General features: G+C 44.4%; 3 protein-coding genes and 1 non-coding gene across 4 annotated transcripts in view; 1 reads left to right on the forward strand and 3 right to left on the reverse strand.

Moving 5' to 3' along the window:
• The window catches only part of Wdr43 (WD repeat domain 43), a 44,546-nt gene extending 40,308 nt beyond the window's left edge, over positions 1-4,238 (reverse strand). The window contains exon 1 of the mRNA XM_036171309.1: positions 3,968-4,238. Coding sequence (XP_036027202.1) covers positions 3,968-4,192 — 225 coding nt within the window. The 5' untranslated portion in view covers positions 4,193-4,238. The remainder of the gene's footprint in view (positions 1-3,967) is intronic.
• Trmt61b (tRNA methyltransferase 61B) lies at positions 4,229-25,045 on the forward strand. Its single transcript, XM_036170513.1, is given in 11 exon segments — positions 4,229-4,271; positions 17,714-17,905; positions 18,364-18,674; positions 18,676-18,784; positions 18,787-18,845; positions 18,847-18,879; positions 18,881-18,931; positions 21,447-21,661; positions 23,682-23,839; positions 23,842-23,961; positions 24,672-25,045. Coding segments are annotated over 11 exon segments (1,317 nt in total). The 3' UTR covers positions 24,698-25,045.
• Positions 17,672-17,743, reverse strand: Trnac-gca. Its single transcript has one exon. It is a non-coding gene; the product is annotated as a tRNA-Cys (tRNA).
• Positions 24,427-26,300, reverse strand: part of Spdya (speedy/RINGO cell cycle regulator family member A) — a 31,554-nt gene continuing 29,680 nt past the window's right edge. The window contains exon 7 of the mRNA XM_036170850.1: positions 24,427-25,033. Within this exon, the coding sequence (XP_036026743.1) occupies positions 24,945-25,033 (89 nt within the window). The 3' untranslated portion in view covers positions 24,427-24,944. The remainder of the gene's footprint in view (positions 25,034-26,300) is intronic.

Below are 26,300 nucleotides of genomic sequence, written 5' to 3' on the forward strand. Positions count from 1 at the left end.
AAAAAAAAGAAAAAGAAAAAAAGCCGGGCGGTGGTGGTGCACGCCTTTAGTCCCAGCACTCGGGAGGCAGAGCCAGGCGGATCTCTGTGAGTTCGAGGCTAGCCTGGTCTACCAAGTGAGTTGCAGGAAAGGCGCAAAGCTACACAGAGAAACCCTGTCTCAAAAACAAACAAACAAACAAACAAACAAACAAACAAAAGCATAACTGGACAACCAGAGGGCTGACTGGTTCTGGTCAGCAGTTAAGCAATGGCTTTTCAGACTGAGACTGCAGAATCAGAGTTTGCATACACACAGAGACTTACCCTTACCATTTCCTTACCTTTCCATTATATCTCACTTAAGCTGTTACAACCCACTAAATATATTTCACAATCCACCAATGGATCAAATCTGTCTTAAAAACTGACCTCTAGACACTGAAAATTATGTCCAATTTTTAGTAAGTAGTTTAAATCCATTCCTTGGCCTGTTTTAATGGCACTTACTCTGGCATATGTATTTCATAAATAAGAATTTTAATAAGTATATATTTCACAGAGTCACAAATACATCAAAACAAATGTTCTTCTGTTTCTGCCACTAGGATCTAATCTGCAACCTTTACCTTCTTTTGAAATATTTGGGACCTCTTGACAGGAACACAGCTGAAGTGTGCTGTATCTCCAAGAGATGGCAAGGAAGAGAGCTCAAATTCTTCCTAGACATATCAGATGCTTCAGTCCCCTTCCCTCCTCGTGCCTGAAATGCCATGAACTCTAGTCAGGTTCTGAGCTGGATGTGCTCATGTCTCCACAAAGCAGCATTTACTGTGGTAGCCAACATCAGACATGGCCTGCCTGACTTCTGGGGTTGTCCAGCCAGAGGATGAAGAAAGAAACATCTGAGAGAAGGTTGGGAGGAATCAGAATCAATGCCTAGGTGGCTTAATCGTGTGACTCCAGCCTGCCACTGGCATGACAGCTTCAGATCACAAATATAAACCAGAGAAGTGCCAAAACTACCAGGCCATAAATTTAGAGGCCTTCCATCATTCTGGAAATAGGGAATAGCAACCTAGCATCTTTAAACATTTATGACCCGTTACTATAACCCATTGTCCAAGAAACGCAGAATGAATTTATCTTTCTCTACTGACAGGAGTATCGGCATACATTGTCCTTGTGGCAAACTGCCGATCACTAAACCAAGTGCAGGACACTCTTACGAATTTTTTACACTGGAGACTATAGCACTACCAAGTCCAGACAGAACATACAATGACCACTTACTATGGACCAGGTCTTACTACAACAATCATATATATTGCCTCATTTACTGCTAAGGGCTCTGGAATTAGGATAGTGTTATCTCTACTTCCACACTGGAGAGTGAGTCTCATGCCAGACCTTACCAACATGCTGGGAACATGGGTTTCATAACAAAATTTTTTCACATCTCATGCTTTAAAGGCTCAAGAATGTAAAATAAAATGGGTTTGGTATGACAAAATCATCTTAGTACTTAAAATAACAGTGCACTCAATCCAGGGAGCCCAAAGCAAGAGGCTGAGCAGCTGCCACAAACTGACCCATATCCTACCATAACCCCCCACCCACTCCATTACAAAGTCAGACCTGTTTGAAATATGTACAGACCCAATGCAAGAAAACTGATGCTTTACTAAGTAAATCGGTAGGTAACACAACCCGGATGGGAACTGATTATCTCTACAGTCGTCCTGGCTCTCAATTCCAGGACTAAAGTGCAAGGGTAATAGTATAAAGGGCACTGGACTGGGAGTCAAGAGTACCAGAATCATAGTGCCACTACTTATTAGTGATCAAGGCTTTGGTTAAAGTCATTTAGCTCCCTGAGACCTGACTCAATCAAGTGCTATCAGCTTTTCTGCTTCATCTTTTACTTTTTGGTGCCTGAGATTAAACCCAGGGCTTCCCATGTGCTTGGCAAGTCTTCCATCTCTGACCTCCATCCCAACCCTAAATCAGGGTTTTTTTTAATGCAGTAATCCTGGACATTTCATAGTCACATAGTGAAAACGACACATACAGATAAAAAGAAAGTGAAACTTATAAACATTTCGGGGCAGGGCTTGCTGGGGACTGAACACAGGACTCTGGGTATGCTAATCACATGTTCCTCGGCACTACACATCCAGCACACCCCTTTGGCTTCATACCCAGGACTCAACTAAGATGTTGTCATATAAAGTTGCTTTAATTTGAGGAGCTTTGTTGAAAAGTTAAAGTTGGGATCCTTTTAAAGACACTTTTATCCCTGCTGTATCACAGTGGATAAATATATTAAAAAAAAAAAAAATCCAAACCATGATCTTTGAAACTTGGGTTTCGTTCTGGGGCATACAAGATTGGAAGTCAACAGGAAAGCAATGTGAACCAAGTTTCAGCCAATCTAGTATTAACTATCTGTTGCAGGCAACCAAGAACTGGGTTTAAGACATGAGTTCCAGGTCTAGTTCCTTTGGGGCTTTATTGAAGTTGCTCACTTTTATGTACCTTGCAGGACTAACTATACAAATATATTAATACCGATAATTAGCATTGCCCTTAAAACACTGTACATAAGTGATTCTGCATTAATAAATATACTACCTTCCACAACTATTCTATGAAGTAGATATGATTGATGTAGGGAACAAAAAGCACAATTATTGCAGAGGCTGGACTCCAACTTTACAGCCTGTGCACATGTGTTTTCCTAACCACTGCTCTGTCTGGATTTCTCTGGGTGTTAGTACTCACCACTTTACAGCACTGTTAAAATTACAAACAAAACTTATAAAGGAAAAAAGTACTATAATTCTGATAATGACAGTTACATAGCCTTTTCACAAGTCTGATTATGTTTGATTTACAGGGCCCGATCAGCGCTCTTTATCACCAAGAGAAACTGGAAATGTCGCTTAAAACCTAAAAATGTAGCTAAACATACTCACCCGAAGTATGGCAAATTGGATACAAGCCCAACTTTCAAGCCAAAGATCTAAGTTTTCTCTGGTGATCGGAAGTAAGCTATCCCAAACACTAACTTTGTAACTTTTTCACCAGTGACAGCAAAGCGTCCCATACTTCAGGATACTTTCCCAGTTCCAGACCACACAGAAGTGATTCCTTTTGCCTGCCTACTGCCTAACTGCAGTAACCACGTGCGTGGCAATCTGAGATGTAACTGAGTGACTGAACACTGAACAGCATTTACCTGACAGCGAAAAGGATTCCCTAACTCGGCAGTTTCCCAACTATGGGAAAATCACTGGGGCGTGCATCGTACGCATTAAACCAAGCGGTTCTACTACTTCATTACTCCACTGTGCCTCTGCATCCGATGATGCAGACCTCAGGATGAGAGGGGAAGCTTAGAAAGGTGGGACTGAGCCTGAGATCAACAGCTGAGAACGAAAGGAAGCTAGGAAAGTAAAGAGTGTGCGGGAGTGAGAATCCACAACCGAGAGGCAGGAGAGGACACGTGCTGAACACGCGTCCGAGTCAAGGGGCTCCCGGAAGGAAAACAAGACCGGCGCACTCCTCCTGCCCAAAGCAAAACCAATACCCCGGGGTCTGGGATGCGGAAGAGCGGGAGTGCCCCCAAGGTACTCAGCGAGCAGCTCTGATGCGGACACGCTGAGGAGCCGGGCCTGGAAGTGTGAAGCTGTCCCCACGGGGGGCCAAGGGCTTCGGTGAACATGGCGGCCCAGCGAAAGCCGGGCGCAGACCTCGTGGAGACCGCGGGCTCGGGCCGCACCTTCTCATTGCCCCCGTCTCGGGACAGGCCGCACTCTCGGCCGCGGCGTGGGAGCCAAGGGGGGTTGCCGCCGTCCCGCTCCGCGCCTCCGCGCCCCGGGCGTCCGGGGGCCACGCGCGGCATGCAGCCACGCGCCGCTCGTGGCCCGGGACGCCGGAGCCCGTCCAGGAGGGCGCCCTCCCCGCCGCCGTCCCGCTCGCTCTACCTTGGCCTGCAGCCGCGCTGGCGCCCAGGCCAGGCAGGTGCAGGTCCCGCTGAGGTGCGCGGAAGGCACGTATTCCTGGTGCAGCCGGTTGTTCGCTGTCTCCCACACCCGCAGGTGACCGTCGCTGGAGGCTAAAGCGAAGTAGGCCTGACCGTCCGGCGAGAAGGCGCAGGGGACCCCCGCCGGGGCCAAGGGGTCGCAGCTACCGCCGCCGCCGGCCGCCATTGCTGCTCTGGCTCCGCGGCGGCCACGTGTTCGCCCATGCGCAGGCGCACCGGCGCGGGGCGGGGCCTGGAGGGAGGAAGTAGGGCGGAGGGAACGCCGGGAGCCCAGGGAGTGGCTGATCGTGACGCAGAAGAGCTTTGAGCCGGGGCCCACCCTGTGGACGGTGGCTCGGCGGGGCCCATCTTCCCGTGCTCTGAGAAGGACGCCGGAGTGGGGAAGTGATTACATCCTGCAGAGCAAGGCCCTTCTGTTAAAAATAAATAAATAAATAATGGCCTGGCCGGGCGGTGGTGGCGCATGCCTTTAATCCCAGCACTCGGGAGGCAGAGCCAGGTGGATCTCTGTGAGTTCGAGGCCAGCCTGGACTACTAAGTGAACTCCAGGAAAAGGTGCAAAGCTACACAAGGAAACCCTATCTCGAAAAACAAAACAAAACAAAACAAACAAACAAACAAACAAACAAAAATAAATAAATAAATAAATAAATAAATGGCCTGTAAAATAACTACACGAAATGTTTCAAAGAAATATTTACTTCTGTCTCCAAGATTGTAACAACTGTCTCCATCTTCCTCTAGTCTCTTCAAGGATGTGCATACAGTAATTATCCAATCATAGTACTAACAAAGTAGTAGTTGGGGCTTGGAGAAAAAAGATGCCTATTTGGCTATGTTAACATACAGAGGCCATTAGAAACAAAGGGAGGTCGCATTGAATGTGAATAAAGAAGCGGGGCCGGGCCGGGCCGGGCGGTGGTGGTGCGCGCCTGTAATCCCAGCACTCAGGAGGCAGAGGCAGGCAGATCTCTGTGAGTTCGAGGCCAGCCTGGTCTACAAATCAAGCTCCAGGTCAACCAGGGCAACACAGAGAAAGGCTGTTTTGAAACCATCCCCCCAAAGGGAATGTTACTAAAGAGAATTTAGCGCCAAGCTCAAAGGTCAATAAGAGAATAAGGATCCTACAAAGGAGATTGAGAAGAAGTGGCAGTGAGCAATAAAGCGGGGTAAAAGCCAAAAGAGTTAGAGCCCCCTGAAAAACACGGCAACTTCAGAAGCAAGTCAGAGGCTTTAAGATAATGTCTGAGAACCAGTGGTATAAAAGAGTTGGTAGGGCCACAGCAGTGGTGGCGCACGCCTTTAATTCCAGGCAGGCGGATCTTTGTGAGTTCGAGGCCAGCCTGGTCTACGGAGTGAGATCCAGGACAGGCACCAAAACTACACAGAGAAACCCTGTCTCAAAAACCAAAAAACAAACAAACAAATAAAGAGTTGGTAGGAATCTCCATGAAGAAAGGCCCAAGACAGTTATTGGCAAGCACTATTGTAGGTGTTTATGTGGTAAGGTAGAAACTATCAGTAGTATCCATTTCTCAGATGGGAAAACTGGGGTATTAGTGTAAGCATTGCAGCTTGGATGGAAAGGGATCCTGGCAGTCGGGAGCCAAGAAGTACCACAAAGTCACCGTAAGGGTAGCAGCTTACAGCCCTGCTGAAGACCCCAATGTAATAACTCTGCTCCGGCAGGGGAGGGTTTCCCCAGCGAAGTTTTTACAGTTTTGCTCCGGTCCCCAGGAGTATAACATCTCTGCTCTAGGGGAAGGGTTCCCCAGTGAAAGTTTTACAGTTCTGCTCTGTTCTGCTCCAACAAAAGATGTTACTTCTCTGCTCTGCTCCATTCCAATGAAACAAGGTCTCACCCAAAACCTCGTTCAAGAGATTTACTGGGAGAGAAGAATCCAGTAGGTGGGCTGCCTCTGCCAGAGTAGAAAAAGGCAGCAGCAAACCGAACAGGCACAGGGCTTCTATAGGGCTTCTTCGGGGCAGAGTTTTTCCAGGATGGAGGTTTTCAGGGTGGGAATTGGTCGGATTTCAATGCCTGCACTTGGAGAAGTTCAGAGATTGGCTGGCTTTTTTTTTTTGGACTGAGTTGGTCAGGGACAGAGTGTGTTTCTTTCACTGGCCACTTTTTAACCTTTTGGCTGTAGTTTCAGGGCCAAAGTAGGGTTCTTTGGCTAGCCCTTTACCCCTGCAGTATGTGACTAGGAAACGGAGGACACCTGTGTCTCTTGTCACATGACCTGATGAGAGTGTGTAGGAGAAACCCATTTCCCTTCCTGGCTTCGACCCTGCCGGAACCTCTTAGACCCCTGTTCTTCTTTCTTTCTTTATCTATTTATTTATTTATTTATGTTTTGTTTTTGTTTTTTCGAGACAGGGTTCTCTGTGTAGCTTTGCGCCTTTCCTGGAACTCATTTGGTAGACCAGGCTGGCCTCGAACTCACAGAGATCCGCCTGGCTCTGCCTCCCGAGTGCTGGGACTAAAGGCATGCACCACCACTGCCCTGCCATTCTTTATTTAAATCCCTCTCTGTAATCCCTAACTCCCTCTCTCTTTCTCATCATACATCTTTGGCAGAACTGCAACCTGGTGAAGTCTAACTCTCCACCCACAAAGCCCTGAAAGGAGCTAGAGAGAAGCCAAGCTATACTGGGACGTCTACTCATTAAGTTCACAGTGACTAACTTCGCTTGAGAGAGTCAGTATTTCCAAGTTGTGAAGTAGTTGTTCCCTATACAACTCTTCCCAGAATTCCGAGATACTAACTCAAAACTTCTTGAACCTCCTTCTCCACCCATGTTCTCTCCACCCTTTCTCTCTGCAGGTGACCTTGCTTCCTATTTCCTAAGGAAACAGCAGCAGTCACCAAGGAATTACCACAAGCTCCCAGAAACACCAGCTCTCCACTCTCCTGGGATTAAGCTGGGTGGTGGCGGCGCAAGCCTTTAATCCCAGCACTCGGGAGGCAGAGGCAGGCAGATCTCTGAGAGTTCGAGGCCAGCATGGTCTCCAAATCGAGTTCCAGGAAAGGTGCAAAGCTACACAGAGAAACCCTGCCTTGGAAAAGAAAGAGAGAGAGAGAGAGAGAGAGAGAGAGAGAGAGAGAGAGAGATGAACTGCTTCAGTTCCAAAGGCCAGCCTCCACTTCAGTCCTAGGTTATATCTCCTCTTGTCTGCTCAACCCAAGGATGTCACTATGGAGAAAGTCTTCCCTTTCCTTGCTAGCAGCAATTTTTACCTCCTAACTAGCTCATTGTCACCATAAACATTCTATTATTTCTCCCTTTTTGAAAAATAGTCCCAGTTAGTTGTGGTGGTCCATGCCTTTAATCCTAGCACTTGGGAGGCAGAGGCAGGTGGATCTCTGAGTTTGAGGCCAGCCTGGTCTACAGAGCAAGCTCCAGAACACCCAGGGCTACACAGGGAAACCCTGTCTGGAAAATTTTATATATATATATATATATGACAGTTTCTTTTTTCTTCAAAAACAAAAGTATTTTTAAAAACTAGCCACACCCCCTCTGAAACTACAGTTAAGGATACCAGACCCTCCCTACAATGTGAATGCCCATCATCATTACCATTCTCCATAACCTGGCATGCCCCCTGCCCTCCCTCTAATCCTCTGTCTTCTGTCTTAAATCTTCCTCATTCCTCCACTCTCTGACATCAGGGTTATTGGGGCTCTCCTTTCTCCATAAAGCACAGCCACCATCCATGCGCTGATGGTCACACACGTGTGCCTCCAACTTCTCCGTCTTTCCCCTGAACTTAAAACTTGCATATTCAATTCAACATCTTCACATGGCTATAGTGGTGAGTTGGATAGTGTCACCAAAACTGTTGTGTCTGAGTTCTAATTCTGTGAACTGTAGATGTGGCCTTATTTGGAAATAAGGTCTTGCCTATATAACCTGGTAAAGGAACTCAAGATGATAATGTCTTGAAGTAGGCCCCAAATCCAGTGACTGGAACACTTCTAAGAAAAACAGGTGAACATCTACCTGGAAGGTGGAGATACACATAATGAGGACGGTCACATGAAGACAGGCAAAGCCAGGTATGGAGGCACATGCCTTTAGTTCTAGCAGAGATGGGTGGATCTCTGTGAGTTTGAGGCCTGCCTAGTCCAGAGCTACATAGAGAGACCCCATGGGGGGGGAAAAAAGGCCTGGCAGTGGTGGCACACACCTTTAATCTCAGCACTAGGGAGACAGAGTTAGGTGGGTCTTTGTGAGTTCAAGGCCAGCCTGGACTACAAAGTGAGTTCCAGGACAGCCAGGGCTGTTACACAGAGAAACCCTGTCTCAAAAAAAAGAAAGAATTCTGAAAGAAATGGCGAATTCTCTCCCAAGGGCTGGTGATGTAGCTCATTATACGGCAAGTCCAGCATTACCAAGACCCTGATTCAATCCTTGGCACTATAAGTAATATTGTATAATAAAATTCTGCCCTAGTGCCTTTGGAGGGAGCATGGTCATATTAAAGCCTTGGACTCATGTTGTCCAGTTTCTGAGAGAATACATTTCTGTTGTTAGGCTGTCATGTTTATGGGAGTCTCTGGGAACAACTCTCAGAAACACAGATCTCTGATGGGTTTCTCAAAGTCAATGCACTTAAATCAGTCTCAACCTTTGGAAATATTTACAGAGTGAAAAATGCATGTCTTAACAAATGGTCGATTACAACAACCTCTAAGAAATAAGAAAAGGAGGCTAGAGAGATGGCTCAGAGGGTAAGAACACTTACTGTTCTTGCAGGGGACCTGGTTCAGTTCCCATACCCACATGATGTCTCACAACAGCCTGCAACTCCAGTTCCAGATGATCAAATGCCCTCTCTGTACTCCAAGGGCACCTGCATGAATGTGGTGCGTTTAGATCCATGCAGGCAAAACTCTCATACACGTAAAATAAAAATAAGAGAGGGCCAGTCGTGGTGGTCCACACCTTTAAAACAACGAATAAGGAAAGGTACTGCATCGTTGATATCAAACCAGAACGCTCCTTCCTTCCTCCCTTCTTTACTTCCTTTCTTTTAAAAGAATTTTGTTGTTGTTGTTGTTGTTGTTGTTGTTATTATTATTATTATTATTATTATTATTATCTATTTCATGTGTATGGGTGTTTTGCCTGCACAAATATGTGCACCACTTGTGTGTCTGGTACCCACAGAAACCAAAATAGAATGTTGTGGATCCCTGGAACTGGGGTTACAGACAGTTGTGAAACACCATGCGGGTGCTGGGAACTGAACTCAGGTCCAGAAGATCAACAAATACTCTTACCCACTGACCTAGCTCTCCAGACCCCCTTAATTTTAATTTTTATGTATTATTTTATTTTTAATGTGTCTGAGTACTTTCCTTGCACGTACGTGTGTACACCATGTGTGCACGATGCCAATGGAGGCTTGAAGAGGGTTCAGACCCCCCTGGAACTGGAGTTAGAGATAGTTGTCAGCCACCGTGTAGATGATGGGGACCTTGGATTCGCTAGAAGAGCAGTCAAGGCTCTGAACTACTGAGTCATCTCTCCAGACGCCTTTCCTTCCTTCCTTTCTTTTTTTTTTCTTCCTTTTTCCTCCTAGGCTCGAATGTGGGGCTTTGATGGGCAGGCACAAGGCTATAACTCAGGCCTCAAAAACATTTTAACTTACATGCATGTGTTACTCTTTGTTTTTGTTTTTCAAACAGAGGCTCTGTGGGTAAAGGCACTTGCCAACAAGCCTGAGCACATGAGTTCAGCCCCCAGGCCCCACATGGTAGAAAATGAGAATCAACTGCAAGTTGTCCTGTGATCTTCTCATACAAGTCTCTCCCTCTCGATCTCTTACCCCACCCCTCTCTGTCTCTCATCCCACCCACATCCCTCTTTATAATTTTTAAAAAATTTGGGGCTGGAGAGATGGCTCAGCTGTTAAGAGCACTGACTGTTCTTCCAGAGGACCCGGGTTCAATTCCTAGCACCCACATGGCAGCTTACAACTGTCTGTAACTCCAGTGCAGGCAAAACACCAATTACATGATATAAAATAAATAAATTTTTTAAAAAATTAGGAAAAGACTTTTCCAGAAGCAAAGGACATGAAGTTCTAAACTGGAAGGACTTGGAAAATAAAACCCATCTCATCTTAAAATGGTCCAAGGTCAGGCTGGAGGGATGGCTCAGAGGTTAAGAGCACTGGCTGCTCTTCCAGAGGTCTTGAGTTCAATTCCCAGAAACCACATGGTGGCTCACAACCATCTATAATGAGATCTGGTGCCCTGTTCTGGTGTGCAGGCAGAACACTGTATACATAATTTTAAAAAAATGGTCCAAGGTCTTGAATCAACATTTTTTCCAAAGAGCATGGTCACCAAGCACATGAGAAGATCACTAATTATTAGAGAAATGCAAAATAAAATCTCAGTGTCATCTCACATCTGCTTGGGTGCTTATTACTGGAAAAAATATGAAGCACATATTGGCAAGGATGTGCAGAATAAAGAAGCCTTGCACACTGCTGGTAGGAATGTGAATTTGTATGCCTCTGTGGAAAGTAGTGTGGAAGGAAGAAAAACACAGTACAGAGGTTCCTCAAAAAAAGTTAAAAATAGAACTCTCATATGCCCTACCAATCCATCTAGGCAAATATGAGAAAGAACTGAATTCAGGCTATCAAAGAGATTGCCAGCAGGCCTGTGTTCACTGCAAACTATCCACAATAAGCAGAATACAGAAATAATCTAAATACCCACTGTCAAATGAGTGACCACAGGAAATGTGTATATACACTGAGAGTGATGGTTAACCTTTAACAAGAAGAAGCATGCCGGGCAGTGGTGGTACACGCCTTTAATCCCAGCACTTGGGAGGCAGAGGCAGGTGGATCTCTGAGTTCAAGGCCAGCCTGGTCTACAGAGCAAGTTCTAGGACAGCCGGGGCTACACAGAAAAACCCTGTTTCAAAAACAACAACAACAACCAAACAAACAAAGCAAAACAAAGCAAAAAGAAGTGTATGCTGTCTGCCCCAACATGGATGAACCTGGAGAGCACTGTACCAAGTGTGGCTGTCAATCACAGGACAAGCACTGCCTGGTTTCACTTGTATGACGTCTAAAATAGTCTGCTGCGTAGAAGCTGAGGCGAACGGTGGTTAGAGAGGCAAGGGTGGGAAACTGAGTAAAAGAAAATAGGGGCTGGAGAGATGATTTAAATACCCCAACCACCAGAAGAGCAATGGCTGCTCTTCCAGAGGACCCAGGTGCAATTTCTAACCCCCCCAAGGTGGCTCACAACTCTCCTAACTCCATCTCCACGGGATCAGATGCCCTCTTCTGGCTTCCACGGGTACCAGGCATAGCCACACACGCAGGCAAAACACCTATGCACATAGAATGAGTAAACTGTTTTCAAAAAGCTCCGAAAATGATGAATATAGTGGACAAAAATCACACTTAAAATTACATCACTGTGAACAATTCATGAGAAGGTTCAGAGAGAGGACCGAAAAATTATCAAGAATCTGATGAAATCTATCAGAAAGTTAAAGCTAGAAGATAATTAAAGCACCAAAACCCTAAGGAAAAATAGAATTTGAACCCAGAAAACCTAGCTGGTGGTGGTGTGTGTCTTAAATCCCAGCACTTGGGAGGCAGAGCTCTCTGTGAGCCCGAGGCCAGCCTGGTCTACAGAGTGAGTTCCAGGACAGACAGCCAGGGCTACACAAAGAAACCCTGTCTGGAAAAACAAAACAAAAAAGAGTGAGAGTTGAATAAAGATGTTTTCCGGTGTATGAGGTGCCAAGACTTTACTTCCTAAGCCCTCTTTAGAGGTGAGTGAAGGATGACATTCTCTTCCAAAAGCAGTGGGAAGATGAGGAAAGAAGAAGTTCCAAAAGAACTGACAGAGAGAGACCGAGGCACTCTCCCATCAAGGGCGACTCTGGAGGACACAGGGCCAACTGATGAAGAAGAAGATGATCCAAAGTCTCAAGAAATGTAGGCAGATGAAAATGATAAGAAAATATGAATGCAGACAGTGGGCGGGAGTTTTATACAGCTGGGGAAGGGTAAGTTGAGTCAATGACCAATTATTTTCTAAAAATTGCCCATTGATTATCACAACTAAACAAAACTTGTGCAGAAAAGGAACAAACAGCTACAGCACATATGATTAGACTGTTGAGTCTTACAACATCACCAGTAATTAAACCAGTGGTTCTCAAGTTTCCTAATGCTTCAACCCTGTAACACAGTTCCTCATATCGTGGTGACTCCAACCATAAAATTATTTTCGTTACTACTTCATAGCTGTAACTTTGCTACTGTTATGAATCGTAACGTAAATATCTGTGTTTTCCACTGGTCTTAGGTGACCCCTGTGAAAGGTCCTTCAACCCCCGAAGGGGGTCGTGACCCACAGGTTGAGAACTCCTGATTTGAAGTAGTCTGTATACATTGGGACTGGACCTAGAGCCTCACGCATGCTTAGACAAACATGGTAGACACTCACTACATCCTCATCCTTCCTTGAAGGCTTCCACACTTCTTTTTACTTATTTTTCTCTCTTTCTTTTTTTCTGGGGGAAAGGGGAGCAGGCACGGATAAGTCTCACTAAGTTGTACCTGCTTTGTCTTGAATTCATTCTGTAGCCCAGGAGGCAGACCTGGACTCCGCGATCTTCCTTCCTTAGCCTCCTGAATAACTGGGATTATAGACCTGTATTACCTGCATGGTTTCATTTCAAATACTAAAAGAGGTATTTCAGAGCTAAGGAGAATGCTTGCCTCGCAATCATGAGGAATGTCATTCAGTCCCTAGAATCCATGTAAAAATGGTCATGGTGGCAGGCTTATAACTCCAGTACTGGAGGGCAGAGATATGAGGGTTCCTGGGGCTCGCTAGACTATCCTAATTCGTGAGCTCCAAGCAAATGAGAGACACTACATCAGATGAGGTGGATGGTATCATTTTGTGGTGGGAGGGCGGTTTCCGAGACAGAGTTTCTCTGTGTAGTTTTTTGGTGCCTGTCCTGGATCTCGCTCTGTCCAGCCTGGCCTGGAACTCACAGAGATCCGCTTGGCTCTGCCTCCCAAGTGCTGGGATTAAAGACGTGTGCCACAACTGCCCGGCTGTGTGGATGGTATTCTTGAGTGACAGCTCCCAAGGTTGTTCTCTGGTTTCCACACATGGACACACATGTGCATGCACATCCCAGAATACACACACTTACAAAATAAAACATCTTTTAAAACAGTCTTTCGAAGTGTGTGTGTGTGTGTGTGTGTGTGTGTGAGAGAGAGAGAGAGAGAGAGAGAGAGAGAGAGAGAGAGAGAGAGAGGACATGAGTGTCAGTGCTCTTGAAGGGCATTGGATCCATTGGAGTTGGAGTTTCAGGAGATTGTAAACTGCCTGATGTGGGTGCTTGGGAACTGAACTCAAAGCAGTATGAACTCTTTTGTGTGTGTGTGTGTGTGTGTGTGTGTGTGTGTGTGAGAGAGAGAGAGAGAGAGAGAGAGAGAGAGAGAGAGAGAGAGAGAAGGTCTTCTATGTAGTCATAGCTGCCCAGGAGCTCACTATGTAGACCAGGCTGGCCTCAAATTCACAGAGATCCTCATGCCTCTGCCTCCCAAATGCTGGGATTAAAGGCCTGTGCCATCATGCTCTACCAATTCTTTCCAGAGCTAGGGTCTGAACTCAAGGCTTCATGCTTGCTAGGCAAGTGCTCTGCCACTGAGTTAAATCCTAAACCCCCAGTATGCACTCTTAACCAATGAGCCACCTCTCTAGTCCCCTCAAAAAAGCTATGTTAGGTGGCTCTGAAACATAATCTAGCTGCAAATAGTACTTATATGACCATAATTATCTGAGCCTTGAATATCAATGAAGCTAAAACTGTGATAAGGAAGTGATGGGAGGGGCTGGAGAGATGGTTCAGAGGTTAAGAGCAGTGGCTGTTCTTCCAGAGGTCCTGAGTTCAATTCCCAGCACCCACATGGTGGCTCACAACCACTGACAATGATATCTGGTGCCTTGTTCTGGCCTACAGACAACATGCAGGAGAAATATTGTATACATAACAAATAAATAAATCTTAAAAAGAGAAAGAAAGTGCTGGGAAACATAGGTAGGAAAATACCGGCATAGTTGAGGGTTAAAACAGCTAAATCTCAACTGCATCATGGGAAGTCAACAATAAATGATCCATATTATTGAAAAACCCATAACTCCTAATAAAAGAATATTATTGAACAGCAAAGCAACTTTGGAAAATTTAGATGTAAACAACAGTAGTTTATTATTCAAGAAAACCTCCCAGAATTCCATTTTTAAAGTATGTTTTGGAGAAAATTAAAAATAAGGGTTGTGATAAGGACTTACGTAGTCCCAAGTCTGGCTGTGCAGATCCTGCACTCTGAGAACTTTTCTGAAGAACCGTGTTATGCAGAGTAATGATTCCAGCACATGGCATGCTCTCCACAAATGACATCAAATCAGGGGTTGGAGAGATGGCTTAGCAGTTAAGAGCACTGGCTGCTCTTCCAGAGGATCTGGGTTCAATTCCCAGCACCCACATGGCAGCTCACAACTAACTGTCTGTAACTCCAGTTCCAGGGGATCTGACACCCTCACATAGATATACATGCAGGCAAAATACCAATGCACAGAAAACAAATTCAGACTCTTTCCTCCTCTTTGACCTTCTGAAACTCACTGCTCTCTCCAGATCTCCCTACAGCACAGGTAAAGTGAAAGGTACTTTTCTTTCTTTTTGGGATGATAATGGATTATAGAAATTTGAAGAAAGGAAAATAGGAAATATTTTCTAAGAAGTTAATGGCATGTACACAGATGTATCAATTTAAGGAATGTGAGAACATAAATTTGGGGGTCCTCTGCTCTGGTCTATAAGCAGAGGAACTGTTAGGCCTAGTAGCTAAGTGACTTTGGGATCCTCTCCTGTGGTCTATGAGCAGAGGAACTGTTAGGCCCAGTAGCTAACTTTGTGTTAGTGACTTTGGAGAGCTCTTCTTCTCCTGTCTCTGAGCATTAGTTTATTTTCCTATTTCACGGTGCATCACAAGGAAATGAATTTTGCAGGCAAATCACCTGCAGGAAAGAAATCCTATGGCTTTGTTTTGCAACTTTCCCCATCCGTTCCTTCAGGCCTCATGCTAGGACCTCAGGGATACAGTGTGGAGTAAGAGAAATCTGCTCTCGGAACTCAAAAGCAGATGGCCACCTGGGAGATGGAGCCAAACAACCTCACCTGTTAGTAATGGAGATGAGGAAAAACCCAAGGCGAACAGAAAGTAGCCTAGAATGGAGGGGCATCGAGGAAGTGCTCTCTGAGGAAATGCATGGAAGACATTTAAAAGGACACTGTTTCTGCTCATAGAGCATCTTGTGGGGTTCATCTCTCTCTCTCTCTCTCTCTCTCTCTCTCTCTCTTTTTAAAAATCTACTTACAATGACACATAACAAAATTAGAAGTAATGCAACCCACCAATGCCTACTAGATGATTTTATGCTCAAAGCAGAATGTGACAAACACAAAAGAAATGTAAGCAGGGCCTACAGAGATGCTCAGAGGTTAAAAGCACTTGCTCCTCTTGTAGAGAACCCCAGTTCAGTTCCAGCATCTATAGGGTGGTGGCTCACAAATGTCCGTAACTCCAGTGCCAGGGGATCTGGTGCCCTTTCCTGGCCTCTGAATGCATCAGGCACACATGTGGTAGACATACATGTATACAAGGCAAAACATTCATATATATAATTCTCAGTCTCTCTGTTTTTTTTCTCTGCATACCCCTGGCTGTCTTGAAACTCACTCTGTAGACCAGCTGTCCTGGTTTTTTTTGTTTGTTTGTTTTGTTTTGTTTTTTTTGTTGTTGTTTTTGTTTGTTTGTTTGTTTGTTTTGGGTTTTTTGAAACAAGGTTTCTCTGTGTAGTTTTGGTGCCTGTCCTGGATCTCACTATGTAGACCAGGCTGGCCTCGAACACACAGAGATCTGCCTGGCTCTGCCTCCCGAGTGCTAGGATTACGCCTGGCTCTTTTTTTTTTTTTCTTCGAGACAAAGTTTCTCTGTGTAGCTTTGGAGCCTGTCCTGGAACTCTGTAGACCAGGTTGGCCTCGAACTCGCAGAGATCCACTTGCCTCTGCCTCCCGAGTGCTGGGATTAAAGGCGTGCGCCACCACCTCCTGGCTATTTTTATTAAACAGTAACATAAAGAAATTATCACAGACATTTAAAGAACAATAGTAGGTCAAATCAGTTTTGAGACACGAAATGCGGTAAATATAAAAAATACAAATAGAACTTTTTCCCTGTGGTGGTGAGGCTTGAACTCAAGGCCCAATGCAATTACCTATCAAGCAGCTACACTCCCAGACTGTGAATGGGGTTTATTTTTCATGTTTAAAAGACTTTTATTTTTGTGTGTATGGATGAGTGCCTGCATGTATGTCTGTATACCACATGTGTGCCTGGTGCTGAGGCAGGGTCTCCTGTCCACTGACTTAGAACTTGCTGGTGAGCTAGGCTTCTTGGCCAGCGAGTGCTGGGGAATCTGCCTTTCTCGGCTTCCCTAGGGTCAGAATTACATACCCATCGTGTTCCACTTTAAAAAAAAAAAAAAAAATATATATATATATGCATGGGGGGAGCACTTGCTACAAAATATGTGCGTGTATGTATGTGTGTCAGAGGAGAACCCAGGAAAGACTGTTCTATCGTGTGGGTTTGTTCCTAGTCATCAATCTCTGGGGGCGGGCATCTTTATCCACTAAACCATCTCAAACCATCTCGCTGCTCACCTCTCTTTTAAACGTGGGTTCTGGGTATCAAATTCAGACCCCAGTTCTTGCAAAGCAAGCATTTTACATACTGAGCTATCGCCCCGGTCCTTGGTTAGTCCTTAGAAAAGGTGTATGGTACAATCCACAAGGGCTGTTGAATCTGGTTGACTAGTTAGAACTCCCACATTCCACTTCTCAGCTATCACGTCAGGGACCTTGCTGAAATCATTTAATCTTCGTCTTGAGTTGTGAATTTTCAATATACGTGCATGGATGCATGGTATTGCCTGATTCTCAATAAACATGTGCCAAGTGATCAAGCAGACAGGCCAGTGATATTTAACTTTGGGTGCAAAAGGTATCTTCAGTTTTAAGAATCATTTATTTTGTTTGGGGGCGGGGAGATGCAAACAATTGTGTTGTTTGACTTTTTAAGAATTCTGTTGGATAAGAACACAAACGAGCCGGGCGGTGGTGGCGCACGCCTTTAATCCCAGCACTCGGGAGGCAGAGCCATGTGGATCTCAGTGAATTCCAGGCCAGCCTGGGCTACAGAGTGAGATCCAGGACAGGTGCCAAAACTACACGGAGAAACCTTGTCTCGGAAAAAAAAAAAAAAAAGTTAATCAATTAAATAAAACCATTAACACACACACACACACACACACACACACACACACACACACACAGTGTCACTTTCTAGTTTGTTTTTTCTATTATGTAGCTCTGGTCTTTGGCAGTGCTGGATCTTGCTCTGTAGACCAGGCTGGCCTCGAAGTGTCTGCCTCCTGAGTGCTGGGATTAAAGGCATGCGACACCATACCTGGCTTCAGTTGGTTTACTAAAACCGAAGGAAAGGGGGCACCTGGATTTGAACCAGGGACCTCTTGATCTGCAGTCAAATGCTCTACCACTGAGCTATACCCCCAGCGGCCACTAGCGGCTTCCTCTGCGTGTGTGGACACTCTGGACATCGGACTGAGGACGGACAGGCAGTCCATACCCACTCGCAAAGGACTTGCCAGCTATGAGCAAGGTGTGCGGGTCACCGAGCACTGCGATCTGCGATGTCTGACCAGCGAATCTCAGGGCTAGTTTACTTTTGCCTCTTGGAGATGATAGGTGACGTTCCTGTTTACCATCACTAGCGACTTAAACCCGATAGAAGACTTTGCAGTCCACAATCTCTACATTTCGTCTTTCCTGGTCCCCCTGTCCCCGGGCGGCTAGCGGAGGCTGCTGAGCGGTAAACTCGGTACTCTCGCCAACCGGGAGAAAAGGAAAAAAAATTTTAGTTCCAGAGACGAGACCCAGGCACTGGGGGTGGGGGAAAACGCAGGAGCAGTGACGCAATTCTACCTGCGACGCCGGCGCCCCGGCAGGCTGCGCTGCGCCGAAAGAAGGCGGAGGGGCTGAGGTTGCGTCATATGTGTGCGACAGCACCTGCGCTGTTGTTTTTCGTCGTTGAGGCTGCTGCGTTCCAGGGTCAGCCGAGGCTCGGAGTCTGTGCGTTCCTGTTCGACTTTGGGTCAGTGTCTTGAGAGGGAGCTCGGTTCCGGTGTTGCGAGTCCTCGCCTGGAGAGGCGCGAGATGGAGAAGGCGTGCAGGGGTTGTCCCCGTCTCCTCCTCCCGGTGTCCGGAGTGTCTGGACTCGGTGTCCCTGGTGTGTGGGAAACCCCAGGCTGTGGACTTCGCGGGCACAGTCACCCCCTCGAGATCGGGAGGACTGGAATGGAGAGCAGGGCCACTGGGACCCCTCACGCTGGGACCCCGGGGATCGCGTGCTGTCCTCGGTGGCTCGGTTGGAGACCGAGCCCGGAGATCTTCAGCTTTCCCCTTCTTGCTCCCCTTCCAGAGAGGGGACCCGTTCGGATCGGGGAGCTTATTTTTAGCTCAGACGGGGGAAAGACCACGCAAATTAAGAAATGATTTCGGCTGTGCCACGTCGGACACTTTGATAGTAACCGCGGGCGGTCACGTTCAGCGAGGTCGTGGGCAAGTTCCCCGGACAGATTCCCGACGAGTCCCTCTGTTAAGAGTTTTCTGCTGCAGAGACCAGCTTTGGGGGGGTTATGTATTATTGATGAAAAGAGGGCTTACCGTAATGTATCCAGAGGTATGGCGAAGGGGATTTAGGTGGGTGTGGGTACCAGGAAGGGAGGACAAAGAGGGGCGCAGGACCATAATCTGATGAATGTTCTCATCATGTCACCAAACGTTGGAGTTTTTCATCATGTTGGGTTGTAAAACCTGTCCAGATACCGATAATTTTAGAAAGAAACTGAGTTTAAATTTGATAGCCCCCACTATCTAAAATGAAGACTATGCTAGTTTTCTATTAGACTGATGTGGACTCGCTAAACAGACGGACTCGTTTGTTTAAACCCCCCACAGCTCTTAAGTGAGTTCAGTACTTAAGAGAATGTTGTCTGCTTGGGGGTAAATTTTGTAGTATCAGTGTAACATTATTATTTTTAAGTATTTGGTGTGTGTGTGTGTGTGTGTGTGTCCGTGTCCGTGTGTCCGTGTCCATGCATGTATGCTTGCGAGCTGCAGTCAGAGCGTGGAGGTCAGAGGGTAACTCTCAAAGTCAGCTCTCTTCTGCCACCTTGTGGGATCCTGGAATCAAGTTCACGTTATCAGGCTCGTCCACAGTGTGTCTACTGGCTGAGCCATCTTGCAGGCCCCATGGCGGTATTTTAATAATAATACTTAATAAGGTATGTTACTGGAAGTATATTTGGTCACATATAATAGGGCTAGGGATGTAACTCAGCGGTAGAGGGCTTGCCTAGAATGCATCAAAAATCCTGGGTTCTGTTCTTTTTCTCCGGAGATGCACATAAATGGCTGTTCACCCCAGATAGGACACCAGCAAACCCAAGAAACGATTCCATCTCAATCGAGTTTGGTGAGCCAGTGAGATTGTTGGGATTAAGTACTGATGCGTGAGTATGCCAAGGAGCCACTTCCTGGAAAAGCCCCATTCAAGCACATTAATGCAGTCCCAACCCCAGTAAACCTTACCTCTTATATGCTATGTCACCCCTAATAACAATGTGAAGCAGCAGCTGGGACATGGGGAAGTTGAGTTTTGGTGGGTGAGCAGGAGTGGGTAGGTAGGTGAAACTCACCCCTGACCCACTTCAAGGACCAAATATTAATAGGCCCATCATTGGGATATTTTGAGATGTCGTTGGGTAATATCCGCTGAGGTCCAGACTACAAAGTTCTTATCTGCCTAGAGGACGGAGTTCTACTAGCCGGGCATGATGGTGCATACCTTTAGCACCTAGCAGACAGAGGCAGGAAAATTGCTGTGAGTGCAGGCCAGTCTGGTCTACATATCAGAGATCCAAACCCTCTAATATTATAATTCTAAATTAAAAGTTAATCATTTCTTTTTCTTTTTTCTTTTCCTTTTCTGACCCCTAAGTACTAGACTTAAAGGTGTGTATCACCACCACTTGGCTTCAATTTCTTGATAAAGTTCCTTTTTTGGCTCACATCAAAATGTTTTTGGCTAGAGAGGTGGCTCAGGGGTTAATACTGGCTGTTCTTCCAGAGGACCTGGGTTTGATCCCTACTGCCCACATGACAACTCAGAATAAAAGCTGGAGGGGTGGGGGACAATAAAATGATTTTTAAAAAATGTTTTCATCATTTCAAGGAAAAGGTGTCTTAATAACTTTAAAACTTATTTTCTGGCCTCTCATGTATTCCCTTACCATATCAGTCTCCATAAATTGCTCTTTCTGCAGCCTCAGTGGCACACCCTAACTGCTCACCAGGCCAAGTTCAAATGCCTCATGCTGGCTTTTAAGTCTCTGTCTTTCATCCTAAAGTGCTTATCCTCACTGAACTATGTTTAAAGCTGTTCCTACTGCCGGGAGGTGGTGGCCCTCACCTTTAATTCCAGCACTTGGGAGGCAGAAGTGGGTGGATCTTTGTGAGTTTGAGGCCAACCTGCTCTACAGAGCGAGATCTAGGACAACCAGGTTGCACAAAGAAACCCTGTCTCAACCATGATTATTTTAATTCTCTGCTCTTGTTTTTTAAGTTAAGGCACTCTGCTGCTTTCTGCTACCTCTGAGCCCTTACAGCCCTTATCTGTAATTTCTAGTTGGTTCTGAAGTGCTAGTATTTGCTAATGGTGGTGGTTTGAAAGAAAATGGCCCCCAATGGGAGTGGCACTATTAGGAGGTGTGGATTTGTTGGAGGAAGTGTGTCACTGTGGGGGTGGGCTTTGAGGTAGCATATGCTCAGGCCATACTCAGTGTCTCAGACCACATCCTGTTGCCTGCAGGTCAAAATGTTCAACTCTCAGCTCCTGCTCCAGCACCATGGCTGCCTGCATGCCACCATATTGCACCATGATGATAATAGAATGAACCTCTGAAAATGTAAGCCACCCCAATTAAATGCTTTCTTTTTTAAGAGTTGCTATGGTCATGGTGTCTCTTCACAGCAATAGAAACCCTAACTTAGACACTAATTGATTTTTGAATTTGTATTTTATCAAGCAAAATCTGCTTTCAATTCTAGTTTGATTCTTTCTCCAACAGTAGTGTAAGGTGAGAATGGGTGCTTGGCATGTATTTATGAGTCACTCACACTGTGTTACATCATAGGAGATAAAGGATGTCCTGATGATGGACATCAGCCCAGGGGACACTGTTTTGGAAGCAGACTCAGGCTGTAGTGCAGTGAGCTTATTTTTATCCAAAGCAGGTAAGATTGGCGTAACTGAAGGAGGTCATGGGGCAGGGGGAGACATGATCTCCAGAGCTCACTGGCCAGCCAATCTAGTAGAGGCTGTGAGCTCTAGGTTCAGTGAAGAGACCTTGTCTTAATAAGTGGAGAGCAGCAGAGGAAGACACACAGTGGGTATATTCTCCATGAACATATACAAACATGGTACCCACACACATAGCTCAACCTCATTTATAATTTAAGAAAAATGAAAATTATTAGTGGTAGGCCAGACATGGAAGCACATACCTATAATCTTAGCACTGTTGTGAGAATTGAGTTCTAGGTTAACCTGTGCTACTTAATTCTAGGATAGCCTGGGCTACACAACAAGATCCTATCTAAAAAAAAAAAAAAAAAAAAAAACCAAAAAAACTATTCACATTGTAGACTGGCACATGTAAAATGTTGATAACTATTGGGGTGGGTATGGAGAAATAGACACTTTAGTACCCTGCTATTTGATATAAATTGGCAACATTTTTTTAACAGGACAAATGCACATATTTTTCAATATAAAAATCTTACATACCCCTTGAGCTTAATTTGTAATTGATTGCCATTACACAGACTTAGGTAGAAGAATGTTCCCTTAAGTGTTTGTATTAGAGTAAAACTAGAAACAGCTAAATGTATATCAAGAAGCTACGGGTTAAATAACTCATGGAATGCAGTGGTTAAAAAGAGCATAGTGTTTGCAAACTGCTGAAATGCCAATGTCAAGGAAAGTAAAAGACGGTGTGATTTAGCCATAATACGTATTAAAAACAGAATTACTTGCAGGTTTGTGTAACAGCTGCCACAGGAAGGGCAAGTGCCTAGTACTGTGGCTACCTGCCTCCAAAGTAAGATTTGGGGTTAGGAACTGGGAAGAGATTTTTGTAACCTTGGACTATTTGGCTTTCCCCCCCCCCCCCCCCCCCCCCCCCCAGATACATTTGACACCTTTGCAAAATAAATTCTTGTTAGTTTATAAACTAATACTGTGAAATAGCACAAAACATTTTGCTTAAGTTGGATCAGAGTTTTGAGATGAGAAAAGACCACCAAAATGCCAGCACTGGCATGGTTTTATTTTAGAGTCTGAAGGAAAAAGGATTAAGGCTGGCCAGATGGCTCAGTAGGTAAAGGTGCTTGCCACCGAGCCTGGTGTTCAGTCCCTCAGCCCACATGGTGAGAGGAGGGGACTCCTTTTGTTTTCTGACCTCCATAGGCTCCCCAATAATATGATTTTTTTTTTTAAGTGTCTCACTATGTAGCTCTGGCTGTCCTAGATCTCACTCTGTAGACCAGGCTGGCCTCAAACTCACAGAGCTCTGCCTGCCTGTCTCCTAAATGCTGGGATTCAAGGCGGCCACCACCACAGCCCTTCTTTCTTTATGATTTTTAAATTACCCTCCTCTCCCCATTTTTTAAAACGGCGTCTCACTTTGTAGCCCAGAGTGGTCTGGAACTTTAGTTCACTATGTGGCCTAGGCCGCCTTGAATTCCCAGTAACCTTTCTTGCCTCAGCCTCCTGATGAAACTATTTTTATTTTGCTTATGTGTCAGGCAAAAAATGATCATTTTGTAACTGGGTAAGGTGTACATTTCATTTTGTAAAATTGTTACAAAATGACCACATGTTCCAAATTCCATTATATTGTTGTTTAAATCATCTTTTACAAAAATAGTAATAAAGAGATATTTTTTTCGGGACAGGTTGGGAAATTGAAAGTGTAATGTTGGGGTTGGGGATTTAGCTCAGTGGTAGAGCAATTGCCTAGCAAGTGCAAGGCCCTGGGTTCCGTGCTCAGCTCCAACAAAAAAAAAAAAAAAAAAAAAAGGAAAGTGTAATGTTAAAAGTAAAGTTAAATAATAGTCTTTGTTGTTCACTTTATAAATCTGTGAAATTGCTCATGACCTGATGCTTTTTTGGTTTTTGTTTGTTTGTTTGTTTTGTAGCACTGGGATTGAGCCCAGGGCCCTACAAATGCAGACAAGCATCTACCACTGAGCTGCATTCCACCTAATTTGCCTTTTTAATCCTTCCTTTCATTTAACTATTGTATCTAAATGTAGGTAGTAACATTTAAATTTGGATGAGAAATGTAGCTAACTTAGAGACTATAAAGTTATTGTTTTCACTTTTCTGAAAGCATCACACAGGTTATTGAACTTTTGGATGGGACTCGCACCTGTGAACTTGCTCTCTCATGTGAACAGATAAGCGAGGTCAGAGAGTGGCTGCTTTGCCTTACAAAACGGAGAAGTGGAATTCTGCCTCCAACAGTCAGACCAAAATCAACACAAATTTACAATTACATTCTCTTAAGGAAATTGGGGTTGGAAATGAAGTATTTCAAAAGGAGAACCATGTTGAGCTTCAGTTTTATTTTATGCTTGTTTTTGATAGTAAGTATTGTAGTTTTTTAAAAAAAAGATTTATTTATTATGTATAATAACCTCTGAGCCATCTCTCCAGCCCAAGTATTGTAGATTCTTAAGTATATGACCAACACATTCACACAATACACTCACATAACTATCAGGTACTCTTCAGAGATTTTTTTAGTACAGAAACTGAAATGTAGTGTTTTTCTATTCTGTTAAATTAATTGCAAAATGTAAGTCCTAAAGTGTTGCTGGAGTTCTTCCAAGAAGCAAGTTTAGGTCCTTGTATGTGTATATTATTTAGGCCATGAAAAGGGTTTCAGATATATTGATTTATGAAACAGGCTTATCCATTTGGTTATAAGCTTGTCTGTAAGGTTACTATGTGATCACTGGCAAATGTTTCTGTATATTGACTAGCAACATAGCTCCAAAACAATGCAAAAAAAAAAAAAAAAATAGAAGAAAAAGGGTCTGAAAAAAGGCTTACAGGAAAAGAACAGTGTTTAATATTTCAATACTTTTTTGTGAACAAATTATACAACACTTACACAGTGTAGTATACATTTTGTTCTGTTACAGAAGAATCACATTTTCTATACAGACCTATATTGCAAACTGGTCACACATGTCAGTAATATTTTCAGAACATAGGAAATGTTTCTTTCTTTTAACTAATGTACTGTTATGACCTTAATTGTTTTCTCGATTAAAGTAGCTTTTCTCGTCAGGTGAGGGAAGTTCAAACCACAGCTGAACTGAGTACCTGAGGTGACAGCCATCAGTTTGGAGGCAGAGAAGTACCAAATGAGAAGATACTCTCACTTACTGTCAGAAACGGGCACTTCCAGTTATTACTGTGATCTGCATAACTTTTCATGTGTTTGCGGAGTAACCGAAGCTAGAGAACACTGCACAGCTTGGTAACTGCCCCATTTTGACAGGGTCTTGCATTAGCTGGACATTCTGTAGCTATGGTTCCAGGTTGCTGTGGTAGAACCTTGTCATTCTTCACTTCCTGTAAACCACTCCATAGCTTTGTCTTCCTTCATAAAATTAGTTTCCTTTTCTTTGTTTGATTGATGGTCATTGGCTACCAAAATAAAATATGCATTTTAAGGTAAATTGTATGTATTTAAGACAAAAGTTTATATATTTTTAAATACTTTTTTGACTTTTTTATTTTTTATTTTTTTGGTGAGGGGATACCAGAGTCTCAATTTGGGAGTGGTGATCATGCTTTTAATCCCAACATTTGGGAGGAGGCAGGAGGATCAAGCTACCAAGAGGCCCTATCTCAAAAAAATAAACAAACAAACAAACAATATCAAAAAGATTGAAATAGGACTTCACTATGTAGCCCAGCCTTGGCTTGAACTCCTGATATTCCTGCCTTAGCCTGCTAAGTGCTGTACTTTCAGGAATTCACCACTACCTGATTTAGCACATATATTTTTTTAAATTCATTCATTCATTTATTTATTTATTTCTAGGTTTTCAAGACAGGGTTTCTCTGTGTAGCCCTGGAACTCACTCTGTAGACCAGGCTGGCCTTGAACTCAGAGATCTGCCTGCCTCTGCCTCCTGAGTGGTGGGATTAAAAGCCCTAGTACATATTTTAATTGCTTGTATGGAACTTTAAAGTAATAATGAGCCAAGTAGTGGTGGTGCACATGGCTGGCCTCAAACTGGCTATATATCAAGGATGACCTTGAATTCCTGACCCCTGCACATCCCAAGAGCTGAGATTATGGGTGTGTGCCACCATGCCTGACTTATGATAGGTTTGGTTGTTTTTTTTGTTTTTTTTTTTTTTTGGTTTTTTGAGATAGGGTTTCTCTGTGTAGTTTTACGCCTTTCCTGGAGCTCACTTGGTAGCCCAGGCTGGCCTCGAACTCACAGAGATCTGCCTGGCTCTGCCTCCTAAATGCTGGGATTAAAGGTGTGTGCCACTGCCGGGTGATGTTTTTTTTGTGTGTGTCTATGTCTGATCCTCATGTATCATATTGAAATCTTAAGAGATCTGGTTCAGAACTGTCTTCCAGTTGCTTTCTAGAGGCCTTGCTCTACCTTTCCTATGCTTGTGGCTTTAAGTGTACACTGGATCATGAATTGTTTAATCTATTGATTTATAGTAATACAGATGTGATTAGGAATTAAAGAAGACAGGTGTAAAAAATATAGTGGAAAAAAAAAACAGATTAGCTAGTGATTTGGTATAAGACAATCTGTATTTTCAAATTCCTGTCCGCTATTCTGCTCTGCCCCTTATATTTGCCAGTCCCTAGGAAAACAGGACTCATTCAATGTCCTGTTCATACATTACTTGTTCTGAAAATCTTTTACCAATCTTTTATAAT

Source organism: Onychomys torridus, chromosome 21 (assembly GCF_903995425.1).
Source record: "Onychomys torridus chromosome 21, mOncTor1.1, whole genome shotgun sequence".
NCBI lineage: Eukaryota > Metazoa > Chordata > Mammalia > Rodentia > Cricetidae > Onychomys > Onychomys torridus.